General features: G+C 38.7%; 1 protein-coding gene and 1 pseudogene across 2 annotated transcripts in view; one reads left to right on the top strand and one right to left on the bottom strand.

The window, feature by feature from the left end:
• UTP20 (UTP20 small subunit processome component) overlaps positions 1-14,596 on the bottom strand; it is a 108,718-nt gene that overhangs the window by 84,371 nt on the left and 9,751 nt on the right. For both annotated transcript variants that reach the window (XM_006933978.4, XM_019835403.2), the window contains exons 7-15: positions 14,116-14,253; positions 13,489-13,644; positions 12,744-12,890; positions 12,526-12,660; positions 11,465-11,542; positions 9,457-9,635; positions 4,938-5,093; positions 4,707-4,795; positions 3,144-3,249 (exon numbers count right to left, since the gene is read on the bottom strand). In XM_006933978.4, coding sequence (XP_006934040.1) covers positions 3,144-3,249; positions 4,707-4,795; positions 4,938-5,093; positions 9,457-9,635; positions 11,465-11,542; positions 12,526-12,660; positions 12,744-12,890; positions 13,489-13,644; positions 14,116-14,253 — 1,184 coding nt within the window. The remainder of the gene's footprint in view (positions 1-3,143; positions 3,250-4,706; positions 4,796-4,937; positions 5,094-9,456; positions 9,636-11,464; positions 11,543-12,525; positions 12,661-12,743; positions 12,891-13,488; positions 13,645-14,115; positions 14,254-14,596) is intronic.
• On the top strand, positions 10,681-10,893 carry LOC111561614 (annotated as a pseudogene).

Below are 14,596 nucleotides of genomic sequence, written 5' to 3'. Positions count from 1 at the left end.
CAGTCACCGAGCTGAGGGAGGGACAGTACAGAGGAGGGTACAGCACAGGCTCTGGGGTAGGAAAGCCCAAGTTTGAAGCCAGCTCTGCAGTCCATCAGCAGTGTCCCTCTGACAAGGCTGCTTAATTTTTGGGTGTCATCCTCCTTCAACAAATATTTAGTGAGTATCTACTATATGCCAGTGACCTTTATAGACACTGCATATAGCAGTAAACAAAAAACAAAGTCCCTATCCTTCCAGAGCTTATATTCTAACAAGAGAAGGTAGCCAACATAATAAATAAACTAATTATGTATGACAGTGATGAGTGAAGCAGAGAAAAGCAAACCATAGAAAGTCAAGACTGAGAGGTTGTGCAGGGCGGGAGGAAGGTTGAAAAGAAATATATGTGATATCGGGGTGGTCATGGGAGGTAGGGCCTGAAGGAGGTGAATGAATCAGTCACTGGATATCTGGAAGGCAATTCAGGCAGAGGGAACGGTGATGCCAGGTCACAGATAGGTGTGCTTACCCGGAAGAGGAGCATCAAGAAGACCAGTCCAGCTGGAAGGGAGTTATTAACAAGGAAGAGTGGCTGGGGGTAAGGTCAGAAGTAGCTAGGGGTTGGATCTTACAGAGCCCCAAGGAACAGGATAAGGACCAGACTTTATACTGAGTAAGATGGGTTTCTCATAGCAGCATGACTGACATTTTGGGCCAGATAGCTTTTTGCTGTGGAAGCCATCCTGTAGGGTGCTTAGCAACATCCAGGGCCTCCACCTACTAGATTGCAGTAGCAGCCCCCAGTTGTAACAACCAAAAGTATCTCTGGCATCACCGCTAGTGGAGAATCACTGTCAGCAAAAGAGTGCCATAATCGGTCCTTCATTTAATAGTATCGTACGGTTGGGAGACACCAAACAGAGCAGCGGGACAAGGACAGAAGTAAGGGGGCTTGTTCGGAGGCTAATGCAATAATCCAGGTAAGAGATATGGTGGTTTAGAGCAGGGTGGCAGTGGATGCTGAGTAGTTAGATTCTGCACTTATTTTGGAACTTTAGTGCTCCCATCTGTAATGATAAGAGTCCCCACGCCTCATGGAGCTGCTGTGAGGATTAAATAATGGACATGAAGTACTCAGAACAGAGACTGGCAGGTAAGGACATAATAAAAATGCAATGTGTAGGACGCCATGACAGGATGTGGTGTTCAATTTAACGCCCATGAGGGAAGTGCTGTTATTCCCTTGAGAGAGATAATGAAGTTGAGGTTAATAAACCCACCAAAGGCTGCAGGGCTAGTAGATGGTAGAGATAAGATTCTAATCCAAGTTGTCTTGGCTGTGAAACCTACGTGCTTAACCAGTAACTAGCATGGCACCAAGCACAGAAGCTTGCGTCTAAAGCTTTCACAATTCCAAGTTTACGCCTCCACTTTCAAAGCTGTATATACTCCTGTTAGAGGTTTCCAGGCCTCCAAGGCTAAGTGCCACCTGGTTGGGAGGCTGGCTGGTCTTCTGCAGGGGACATACTAATCCCTGTGTTATGTGTGCCTTTTTATTTCAAAACCTCTACAGATGGCTTAAATTGTTTATACCAAAGAATATACCATGAGAAGTTTAAACAGATCAATAAAGCGAACAAGAGAACATAAAACGTGAGATATAGGATGATATCAAAGAAAAACTCCCTAAAGGAATGTAAACCAATTCAAGGAACCATGGAGAATTGCCAGCTTTGTCCAGATTTGGAAATGGAAAGAGACTGGATTACTGCAGTAAGTCTTCTAACTGGTCTACTTTGTTCTCAGCACGGTAGCCAGGGTGGTCCTGCTTAGGCCTAAGTCATTCTCTTGCCAAAATTCCTCTTGTGGCTTCCTTCCCTTTCACTCGGAGTAGAAGCCCAGGCCCCACAACGGCCAAATGTCACACACTGTTGGTCATGGCCACCACCTCTGTGTCATCTTCTCCTACTACTCACCCCTCACTCTGCTCAGCTGCCAACAGCTCCTTGCTGGGCACCCCCTACAGCGGTGGCACTCAAGTCTCCCAGGTCAGTAACAGAGAGAGGCCCCAACCCCAGATACCCTCATGATTTACCCCCTTCTGCTTCTGGGTTTCTGCTCAGATGTCTCCTTCTTGGTGAGGCCTTCCCTATTTAAAACTGTTGTTGTCCCCAACCTCCAGAATCTCCCTATCCCAACTCTCCTTTAATTTTCTTGCCACTGTCTAACATGTTATAAATCCGACTTATTTATCGTGCTTAGTGTTTCTTCTTGCTAGAATAGTAGCTCCATGAAGGCAGGGTATTTTGTGTGTGTTTCATTCACTATGTCTCCCAGTGCCTAGAATAGGGCCTGGTACCTAAGAAAAGCAAATGAATATTTACTGAATGAAGTAAATGAATAAATCTGTTTCAAGCCCCAAGTAGAGCTCTGTGCTGTGTGTGGAGCCTGGTTAAGATTCTCTATCTCCCTCTGCCCCTCCCCTCTCCCTGGCTTGCACTTTGTCTCTCTCTCTCTCTCTCTCTCTCTAAAACAACAACAGCAGCAACAACAACAAAAAACAGTATGGATGGAAAATGGATTAGACTCTAGAAAAAGAAGCCAACTACTTTACCAGGTTTTCAAAAGGTGTGACCTTTAGAAAGGGTGCTAAGCTGAGAAGAACACGGCTCCCCGATAACAGACTTCTACTACTACCAAAATCAGGAGCTGGTTGACATAAACTTATAAAAACAAAAACCTGGGTTGTTTTGCTATGTAGTAAAAGGACCACAGGAAAGTTTTCCAAAATGGTGATATCAGGATGAGACAGAATGAGTGTAGTGGAAATGCGTGTGCTGGAATCACTCAGGAAGTCACAAAAGGTCAACACTGTGCAAGTCACGGTTGGGAATAATCAGCATTATATACCCTTATGCTCTACAACATGAGCTTACCCACATGGTAAAATACCGCTCTACAAAGATGAATCTGCATTTAAAGACTGCATAAAAAATGTACTTATTTTAAGGATTTAAATCAATCATAAATTTCTAATATGAATACAACTTGGGTATAAAATAGATCAAAATAAGGACCTTTATTATGCCCAAGATTTCACAAAAACAGAAGCTTTTATATTTTATTCATGATTAATATACATGGGAGATATGTTTACTTACAATACTAAATTCTTCACACGTTCCACAGGAACCAAATGCAGAATTTCAGAAGATTCTTCCAAACTTAACATAGTATTTACAGCTTGACAAAGAACAAACAAGTTTCCTAAGGGCAGAAAAACAGGAGAACCACATAACTTATTCCTTTGACACAATTACTACCAGGCATCTCATTTATCTAACACTTGCTGTTTCTAGGAGTTCCTAAATGAAAGTGAAGCTGTACCGCCTAAAGAATCATCTGTCAAACGTAAGGATGTAACAGGCAGGAACTGAAAAGAGAAGGTTCCCAAGTCTTGTAGCTTTCTTAAGAGAAAAATATATTCAAAAATAGAGAATCAAAATGTATGTTCCATTAAGATGAGGAGATAAGTTCAATGGTTCGATTCGCTGCCAATAGCAAAATTAGAATTTTTGAGGAGACACACTTGTACTTTTCAAAAGCTAATAAATTATTTTTTTAAATTAGGCATTCATTTAATCTTAGACTAGAGATTGGGAAACTTTGGCCCATAAGTCAGATTTGTAGGTAGCCTGTTTTTATATGGCCTGTTAGCTAAGAATGTTTTTTACATTTTTTAAAGGGTTGTTTAAAACAACAAACAAGCAAACAATAAAGAATATGCCACAAAGACTGAATAGGACTTATAAAACCTAAAATATCTACTATCTGGTCCTTTACATAAAAATTTTGCCAATCCCTGCTCGAGATACTAGAACGATGCTGTCCGTTAAAACCTTCTGCAATGACAGAAATGTTCTGTACTCGCGCTGCAATCCAATATGGCAGCCACTAGCCACATGTGGCTATTGAGCACTTCAGCTGTGGTGAGTCTGCTTTACCCTCTAACCTGTTTGCTGAGTATCAAACAGAGAACCTAACACATTAATGTTTAAATGAATGAACAACTACTATATATTACATTAGAAAATACTGTCCTAGGATAAAACAAAACATCTACTTTCAAACTGCTATCTTCATGCTAGTGGGAGGAGGTGTTCAAGTGTATAATAGGAAAGGAAGTTCTGGGCAGGGCAGCCTAACTCTGCCAGGAAGTCATGTAGGCCTTCCTACAGGTGCTGTGCTTGAAATGAGTTTTGAAAGAAAATTAAGAGTTCACCAAGTGACAAAGGCCTAGAAAGGACTCTGGCAGAAGGAACACAAGTACAAGGGTAGCGGAAGGCTGTAAAAGATAGTATCTTGCTCAGGGTGAGCAAATGGAGGCAAATGGACTATAAGGTGTATACCAGGGATAGAGTACGCATGGGAGACAGAGAACAAGATAAAAGCCGGGGCTTGAAAATGAGGGGTCATATACCATGGCACCCTTCTAACACTTCCTCTTCAGATTCAGCTTGGGCTCAAGCCGCCCTGAGCCGGTCACCACATTCTGAGGTACAAGGGCAATACGTCCATCTTATCCTTTTCTTTCCTGTATTTATCATATAGGGGGTTATGTCAGAGCACAATGCTAGCACTATTCTCTGGTATTCCGTTGTGTTTATAGTTACTTTGGGTGTGCCAGAAAAGAAAGAAGAGAACAAATGGGGATTGTAACTGACCTTTTGCAAAACTCTCTCCGTCAACATTCACGAAGAGTGACTCTATGAAGCATGTGACGACTGGTATCACCTTCTCTTTCTCAAGAGGTCTGTCCAAGTAGGGAGAAAAAGAGAAAAGTTCAAAGTTGCATTCAATGGCTTTTTTCAGGGAATAGCAAGGAATGGCTAACACATGTTGAACTCAGCATGCTAAGTATTTCTTTCAAAATTACCCACAGTTTATTTTCTCACCTGATGTGAGGTAACACGACAAGGGCTGCCCAAGAATGTGAAAGGTAAGTAGAATCTTTATTTGCAGGTAACCGAATTAGAGATAAGAGGTGGTCCAGCACTGGGATCTGTTCTTTTCCTCCCTTGGATCTAGTCTTCTTCTGCCTTACACAGGATCTGAAGGAAGAGAAGAAACACGAATGTTGAAAAGAGGAGGGAATATAACTGCTCTTGCCCTCTGAAGTCTGAAATAAAACTGGCTCCTCTCCATGAGCGAACATGGAACATTTGTGGGGAGGTGCAAACTGGGGGTGGTGGTTGAATATAAGTAAGTAAATGAACGGGAGTTGTTTCTGGACTTTCAGTGAGAGGCTTTTTCAACTCCTTTGGTTCTACTTTCTTCTACTCTCTCTTTTTTAAAGTTTATTTTTTTGAGAAAGAGAGAGAGAGCGGGCAGGCGTACGCATGCCCAGGTATAGGGGAGGAGCAGAGAGAGAGACAGAGAGAGAGAGGGAATCTCAAGCAGGCTCTACACTGTCAGCACAGAGACCGACATAGGGCTCGATATCATAAACTGCAAGAGAATGACCTGAGCCCAAATCAAGAGTCGGACACTTAACCGACTGAGCTACCCAGGCGCCCCTTCTATTCTCTATTTTAATTTACTTCATAACTTAAAGCAAGTCTCTTCTAATTTTAGGTATTATTTCTGAATTTTCTAATTCATTCTGATTCATTCTTTTCTGTACATTCTGCTGAACGCTTTTTTAAAACAGGAGAGGTAATTAATTGTAATGAATAGACTTCCTCTATTCCCCCCTTCCATTTTGACATGAATTTTGACTTTACAAATGTAGAATGATGTTGCACATAGTGGTGAATTTGACAAATGCCACTGAAGTGATTATGATTTAGAAGTAATTTTCTCTGCTTCTTTAATCTGATAAATTCTTCCTTGATGTTTTCTGACATGACATTTAGGTTTAGGTGTCTGTTACTTTGGCACTATTCTTGTTTGCCTCTTTTCCTTTTTGCCAATGAACTACACCTCACGCCTATTTGAAAGACAGAAATCTAATTGAAAGAAAACTCATACAAACAGTAAGTAAATTGATTTGTTTTGATAATTTAGCCTCCATGCCCAGTCTGTTACACAACAGAAGCAGAATATCAGGTTTTTATTTCTGTGCCCTGTTATTATTAAAATTAACTAAAACGTTGTATTCTTTTTTGTTTCATACTTACCAGGATATCGAATGTTCAGAAATTATAATAGTTTAATTTCATTGGTGATTTCTGAAAGTCACTACATCTTGACATATATTCTAGTAGTAACCGCGAATCAACAATCTGCAAAAACCTTACAAGAAAACATTGAGCTGCTTGAAAAAAAAGTGGGTCATTCCCTTGCTTTGTCACACCTGCCGATGAGCTCCTCCAGGAAAATCCACACTCCCTACTTCACCCTACAAGACCCATGTGATCTGACCCAGGCCTCCCATTCTGCCCTCCTCCTTGCTCAATGCTCTGTACTCATACTAGGCAGAGGGAAGACTTACTGCAGAGGCTGCTGGACAGGAATCAGCGCAGTATGTTGAAAAACCAACAAGATTTTGTTTGCATGTTTTGATAGAGAGAAGCTACTTTTAAAGTCAGCAGGAGAGCAACATGTGAAGAAGAGGAGTTCCTCCAGAATCTCAAACCAATCCCGAATCAACAACTAACTCCGCTGTGCGACCATGCGGACAACTACACCCATCTCAAGGGATTCTGTGACGCTTCAAAGATGAGTACTCAGCAAAAACTCAAGAATTGTTCATCTATTCCTACTGTCCCAAAGCAAAATATAAATGCAGCAAGTCTAACAAATCCCAGAGAAATAAATTTAAGCATGAACACATAGGAATGATAAGGGAACTGGTTTCCTAATCTATAATTTCTAAAAACACACCCACAACTACTTGAAAAATGATCAGCAGAATCCTCTCACATGTTTATATAAACCTCGTTTTCAGCTTCTAAAGGGTATGCATTATTTTTAATGAAATTAAGAAAGTAATCCATGGCTCTTTTAACAATTCAAATGATGCAAAGTTATATAATCTAAGTTAACAGTCACTTCCTTCTTTCCCTTCCTGTCCTCCTGACATAAACAGAGTTAACAGTTTTGCGTATCTTTAGGGAAACGTCAATTGTCCCCAAACTTATCTTTGATTTAAGGCAATTCCAAACAATATCCCAGCAAAGTTTTTTTTGTAGACATAGACAAGATTCTGCTAAAATTTATATAGAACGACGAAGGACAAGGAATAGCTGAAAAAGTCTACAAAAGAAGAATAGAACGGGAGGAATTTTTTTTCAAGATTTCAAGACTTATTTTAGAGCTAGTGTAATAAGATAGTGTGGTATTAGAGGAGGAGAGATACATGACCGATAAAAGAGAACATAAAAGAATAGCCTTTTCAACAAATGTTGCCAGAAGAGTAGGCATCCACAAGCAAAAAAAAAGACACCTGACCTAAACCTCACACCTTATATAAAAATTAACTCAAAACGGATCATGGACTTACATGTAAAACAAAACTATGAAACTTTTAGAAAAGTAGGAGAAAACATCTAGGATTTACAGCCAGGCAAAGAGTTCTTGGACTTGACATCAAAAGCATTACCCATAAAAGGAATGTTGGTCAACTGAACCTCATCGAAATCTAAAACTGTGCTCTGTGAAAAATCTTAAGGGAACAAGACAGGCTATAGACTAGAAGAATATATGTGCAAACCATTCATTTGACAACAAAACCTTTAACTAGAATATATAACGTGTTCTCAAAACTCAACAGTAAGGAAACACACGGTCCAGTTAGAAAAAGGGTCAAGGTGGGGAGCTCCTGGGTGGTTCAGCTGGTTAAGTGTCCGACTCTTGATTTCAACTCAGGTCATGATCTCAAGGTTTGTGAGATGGAGCCCAGTGTTGGGCTCTGCACTGTCAGTGCAGAGCCTGCTTGGGATTCTCTCTCACCCTCTCTCTCTGCCCCGCCCCTGCTCGTGCACTTGCTCTCTCTCAAAATAAACTTAAAAAAAAAAAAAAAAAAAAGAAAGAAAATGAGCCAAGGAAATTAATAGATATTTCACTGAAGAGGATATATAGATAGAAAATAAACCCACAAAAAGATGGTTAACATCATTAGCCATTAAGGAAATGCAATTTAAAATCACAATGAGATTTCACCATATCCTATTAGACTGGCAAAAAATAAAAAACAGTGATGATACCAACTGCTGGAGAGGATGCAGAGAAACCGGATCACTCAGCCTGTTGGTGGGAATGTACCATGGCATAACCACACTGGACAACTACTGACAGTTTCTCATCAAATGAGACATGTACTTATAATATAACTCAACAATTCCACTCTTGGGCATTTATCTCAGAGCAACAAAAAGTTACGTACATGAATGTTCATAACAGCTTTATTCATAATGGCCAAAAACTAGAAGTCTTTCAACAAGTGAATCACTGAATGGAGTATGCTACCTCCATCCACACCATGGGCTGCTACTCAGCAATAAGCACATGAAAAGATTTTTAACAAAGAGATGGGCTACTGACACACACAACTTGGACAGGTCGCAAGGGAACTGCATAACTGAAAGACAACCTCAAAAGTTGTACTCTTTAATTCCATTTATATAATATTCTTGAAATGACACAATCCTAAAAATGGAGGACGGATTGCCAGGGGTTAGGAATGGAGAGCGGAGTGTCAGGGTGAGCATGGCTATTAAAAGGTAGTGCAAGAGATCCTTGTGGTGAGGAACAGCTCTGTATCTGGACTCTGGTTGTGGTTATGAATCTACACGTGTGATAAAACTACACAGAACCATACAGCCAGATACACACATACCCAGAGATGAGTGTGTGTAAAACTGAGGTAATCTGAAAAATGTCCAATTTTATGGTTGTGACATCCCATTAACTTACGCAAGATGTTACTACTGGGGGAAGCTGGGGGAAGAATACACAGAACATCTCTGTATTATTTCTTTTCTTTTTTTTTAAAGTAGGCTCCATGCCCAGCATGGAGGCTAACGTGGGGCTTGAACTCACAATCCTGAGATGAAGACTTGAGCTGAGATCAAGAGTTGGACACTTAACTGACTGGGCCACCCAGGCACCCCATGCTATTTCTTTCAACTGCATGTGAATGTACAATTATTTTAAAATAAAAGGCTAAAACAAATCAACAGTCACCTCTTTCTTTCACATTCCATCCTCCTGACGTTAACCAAGTTAACCTATTTGTGTATCCTTCCATGTTTTTTCCAATGCTTACATACACTTTCTGTTTTAACTTTACAAAATGGGACCATCTTCTTTTTTCACAGAACAACTGTTTTACATCTTCTTTTTTCACAGAACAATGTATCAGGGACATCTTTCCAGTTAAAATACAGAGATCTTCATTTTTACAGCATTCTTGTTACGTTATAAAACAGGTAATCCTGTCAACATTACAGGGAATAAAGACTTAGAACTTACCCCACCGTCTGTTGTGAGAAAAGCAGAGGGTACTTCTCAATCGCCATCGAGCCAGCAGTAGGAGGTGCTGCTTTGCTCAGAATGAGCTTGGCCAAAATGGCCAGAGCTTCATCTTTGGCAGCAGCCTCATCACTCAAGAAGCAATTTTCAACGTATAAGAGAAAGCTGGGTAGAAAAAGCTAAAAATAAGAAAGGAAATCACGTTTATTAACAGATAGACATTGTAGAACACCTAAGGAAGAGAGGATTCTCATACCTCCACAGAGGGGGAAAAAAAAAACAAAACAGATCACAAACACAGGATCAGAAATCGTAATGGCATCAGACTTCTTCACAGAAACAATGAAAGCTCTAAGACCTTGAAGAAAAGCCTGAAAAAATGAGGGAAAATGACAAACTCTAGAATTCTATAGCCAGCCTATGAACAATATGAATAAAGACATTCTCCAGTGTACTAAATCTCAAAATTTTACTTCCATTCGCCCTTTCTTAAGAACTTCTGGAAAATGTGTACCATCAAAATAAGGAAGTAAAGCATAACAAGGTAAAGACATGAGACCCAGGAAATAGGAGAAAAGCAAAAGGAAGTCCTAGTATGACATCTGTTCAGTGTGTTGAAAAAGCAACCCATTCAGACTTGCACTGCTTCAGGAGGAGTGTGTCCAGGAAAGGAAAATAAACAAAAACAAAAACTCAAGCTGCTAAGTTTTCTGACAGTTTGCCATGTGAAAGGCATTTTAGAATGCTGTGGAAAAACAGACTCACTGTCCAGCTATTCAAGGAAAATAATTTCCAGTTATTCCAGAATGAGGCAATCTGTAACTTTAGGAAAAATGGAAAAGTATACAAAAAAAAAAAAGGAAACATAATTATAAAATACTCCCTGTTTGGAAGGATTAATTATATGGTGAATAGGAATCCAACCAAAATTTGTGATGTAACTCTATTGAGAAGATGAGAGTATAAAAGAATCAGAATCCATCCACCATAAAAATTCTATAGCTAACGACTAAAACTAATGCATCAAGGAAAAGCAGTATATTCAAATGATTAGAAAGTATGAAGTAACAGGAAAAGATAGATGAAACCTAAGAGATGTGGCTGCTCCTGGTGAGGGAGATGTGAGTGGAAATCAAGTGATTGTCTTTTAGCCCTGCTTGACTGTTTGAATACACATAAGGAGTCCTCTGATAAAAATAAGGTGTTTATAAAAAAACCAAAGATATGGATTCTCGGCCTTTTGGGTAAGATCAAGTGTAGTCTCTGTTCTTACCAGTTTAAGAAGATAAAAAGAGAACAGGGGAGAAGGAAACAATGGGGTTGCTACAAAAACCAGAGCAAGGTAAAGGGCTCTCACTGGACAGGAAGGAACAGGGCTAGGACACACACAAAGGTTTGTTTGTTTGTTTGTTTATTTATTTGATTTATTTATTATTTACTTATGGAGGCAAATGATAATATATTAATGACTAAAGGGGAAATCAGAACAAACACAGACAGGCTTCCATGAGGTATGCTATGCATGACCAGTTATAAGGAATGGCAAATGTTTGATGGGAGGGAGGGGAAAGGGATAAAATAAAGTCAGGATTTAATGGGAAAGATTTCTATGTCATTAAATCAGGTACTGTATTTACTTTGTAGCAAGAAAGTGCATTCGTAACCTTCCTGCAACCCAAAATGTTTCAGAAACTATTTTTTTCTATGCTCCAAAGTCACATAAAAGTTCCTTAAACTCTTTTTTCAATTTTACCAAACGGTTCTATAACTTCCTCAAGGATTATTAGAAAACAAGTTGGTTATCTAATGGCATTTTAAATGCCTTGGCATATGAAACAAAGTTTCTTATAAACTACAATTGGAATATAATTGCATCAAAAAATATGGACTAAAACATCAAATACTTATTCTATTCCTCTCAAACAAACAAAAATCATAGGATTTTAAGTTTGATTATTTCATCGTGACAGATCCATAACAAAACAAATCCAAAACGTTAGTTGCTCACCTGCTCAAACTGCTTCATAACAAACATGACTTCAGAAAAATCCAAAATTAGACGTCTTTCAAATCCACTCTCAAAAATCTGTGGACCACAGGTTAAAAAAAACACACACACACACACACACACACATTAAATATACAGAGAGTACTTTCCCCATTCCTGAAAACAAAAAACACCCAAAACCTTCAAGGTCCTCTAATTTGCAAGCAAGAAGTGGTAGGATGCCTGATACAAGTCAACAGAGTCTCGGGAGAACTCACTCTCAAAAAAGAACTTACTTTTCATGAAACAGCAGGCAGCACTATTTTACACCTTTCTCCATACTTTTTACTGCTGCACGGCATGAACCTAATTGGTCTATTTTCAATCCCGCTTCCCTATAAAACCTCTTCTAAACTCATTAAAATGCAAATCTCAAATCATCAGATCATTATCCTGCTTAAAAATTTTCCAGGGCCTTCCACTATTTGCAGGATAAAACCCAACCAAACTTTTCAAAGCCAAACAGAGCCTCACTGATATACATCACACTTCCTGTGTCCACGGAAGCCCAATCGGCATACATTTTTGTACTTTCTGAACGCACCTTGTGCTGTTCCCTGGCATTTTTAAACCTTCTCTGACTGGCAGATGCTAGTTAACCTTCAAGGACTATCCCAAATATAAATTCGTTGAAAAACAGTCTCTGTCCCTCAACCCCAAGCAGAATTAATCATTATGTTTCAATGACATCAATAAATTCAAAGGATTATAATAACTCGTTCCCTGGGCCCCACTTCCCTAACAAGCAAAAACTACAGGCACCATACTGTCCACCCTGGAATACCTATTCCATACCTAGCACATGGTAAGCTATATGTGTTGCTGAATATATGCCAAACATTTACTTTATCACATTTTGTTTTGTCTCTCTCTATTACAGCATGCAACTCACATCTCCTTAACAAGATTATAAATTCCCTGAAGGCAGAGCCTTTGCACACTTCATTTGTATTCCCCAGGAGGCCTACTCAATGCTAAACATCTTATTAACTACTCAATTAATATTTGTTGAAGTAAATTACTTTCTGTATGGTTTCTTTGATAAAGGTCTCTGGCAAGGAAACATTTTCACCCAGGATCAAAGCAGAAATTACAGCCAAGAGTGTCTCCCGGCAAGTTGTGGAAAGATTGGCTATGTGTATTGTTTGACATAATACCTGTAAAATAAAAGAAAAAACAATGTACACTTAGCAATAGATTTTAATGAACAGACTCTAAACAAATGCAGTTGGGAACTCACCTCACAAACATCAACAGGTTTGGTTATCTTTGATCCATTTCCATGTTTCACAAGTATTAGATATATTTCTAACAACCTTCTTATCTGTTCAGAACTTTCCCCACAGTTCGTTGTGGTTACTTTTCTATGTAGATCCAAGAGTGATTCCTGCCAATAAAGAATTTAACAGAAAAGAAGAACTATAACATATGAAACTCACCTGTTAACCCAATAATGAAAATATTGGGTGAAGCAGTTCAAATTTTCACATTCCTTTGTTTTGAAAGAAAGACATACCTACCAGGAGTCACTAAGAATATCTTAACATTTTTGAATGCACAGTCATAAAGTGCTTTGTAAGTGTTTATTCACAATCCTGATAACAACCATGAGGTAGATAATATTACTGTCCCATAATCCCACCGGATGAAAACACTGGGGAACAGATATTTAAGTAACTTTCCCAAGTCACACTACCAGTAAGTGACAAAGCCAAGATTTGAACAGGGGCGGTCTGGCTCTCAGGGCGTTTAGCCACTATGTTCTATTGCATCTCAAAATATCCAAAACAAAAACCAAAAACCAAAAACCAAGCAACCAAAGACCAGGAGATAGAGAGGGAAAAAATATCCTAGGATGTATGCAAAAGTATAAAGATAACAATTATAAAAATACAATCTCCAGGAGTGTTTTGCTAAACTAAGAGCAAGAACAATCAACTCTTGGGCTTCTTATTACAAACAAACCCTTAAAAATTAGAACTCACTTGCAAACATTCAAAAAGTGGACCAAAATGTTCCCTGTAGATGTAGGACACAGTGGATTTGACCATGTTTTTGAGTGTTTCTCCAACTAAAATCCATGGTAGCTGAGTTTCTGTTTCAGTAACTGGTCCTAGTTTTTGCAAAATTAGCTTCACTGCCTGTGGGAAGCCAATAATCATTAAAATAAACATGTACAATCTTATTTTTAAGTATTAACACTGTTATTTCCCAGTCTAATTATTCCCCACTCTGATTAACCTATCTTAAAATCTGATCTGGAATAATCAAAGACAGGGTAGCTTTGATGGTTAACTACACATCCCAAAAGGAATTTCCAAACTAGGATGGAGAATTTTATCATCCAACTGTCTACTCCTCACTCATTAATCAATTTATGTTACCTTCTAGGATCCAGATGGAGAAGACAGCAATGATTTTGTAAGTAAATACTATACCTAATCACCTAGAACCTACGTTAGGTAAGCATTGTTATCAACAACCTAATGCTCCCCATTTAGTGCTTTTTATTTATTCTAGGCTATCCTCTCTCCACACCATTTACATAAATATTATGGGTTTTCTTTTTAATAGCTTTCACACAGACACAAAGTATCCTTCCGGTTATTTACCTTCCCTGTACAGGAATGAAACATATTTCTAACTCCTTTGCACATTTCAAAGAGCAACTGTCCAACTCCTTCTACTTTTTCCGGATGTTCATCAAGATCAAGAAACATTAAATTGAAAAGTGCGTTTTTATCAGAAACCTAAAACACAAAATGCAAATGGAAAACTGTATTTACAAAACAAACAAATCCAAATGAATACATATTATTTACTGGTTCACAGGTTCAGTTAAATGTAATTAGGATAAAATTCTAAAAGGAAGAGAAACCTGTAATGATTTCAAACTATTATAATAGTATACCACTTCTTATTTCATATACAACAGTGATTCGATGAAATAATATGAAGGTCTGTGCCAAGAAAAACTACATAAGGCAATATTTTATTTTTGAAAGCAAATCATATACTTATAAGAGAAATTAATACCAGTGTGACCCTCTAAAATTTACTATGGAAACAAACACAAGTGACACTATGTCATCA

The sequence above is a fragment of the Felis catus genome, chromosome B4, assembly GCF_018350175.1.
Source record: "Felis catus isolate Fca126 chromosome B4, F.catus_Fca126_mat1.0, whole genome shotgun sequence".
NCBI lineage: Eukaryota > Metazoa > Chordata > Mammalia > Carnivora > Felidae > Felis > Felis catus.
Note: the sequence above shows the minus strand (reverse complement) of the source record. Positions and strands in the feature narration are given on the sequence as shown.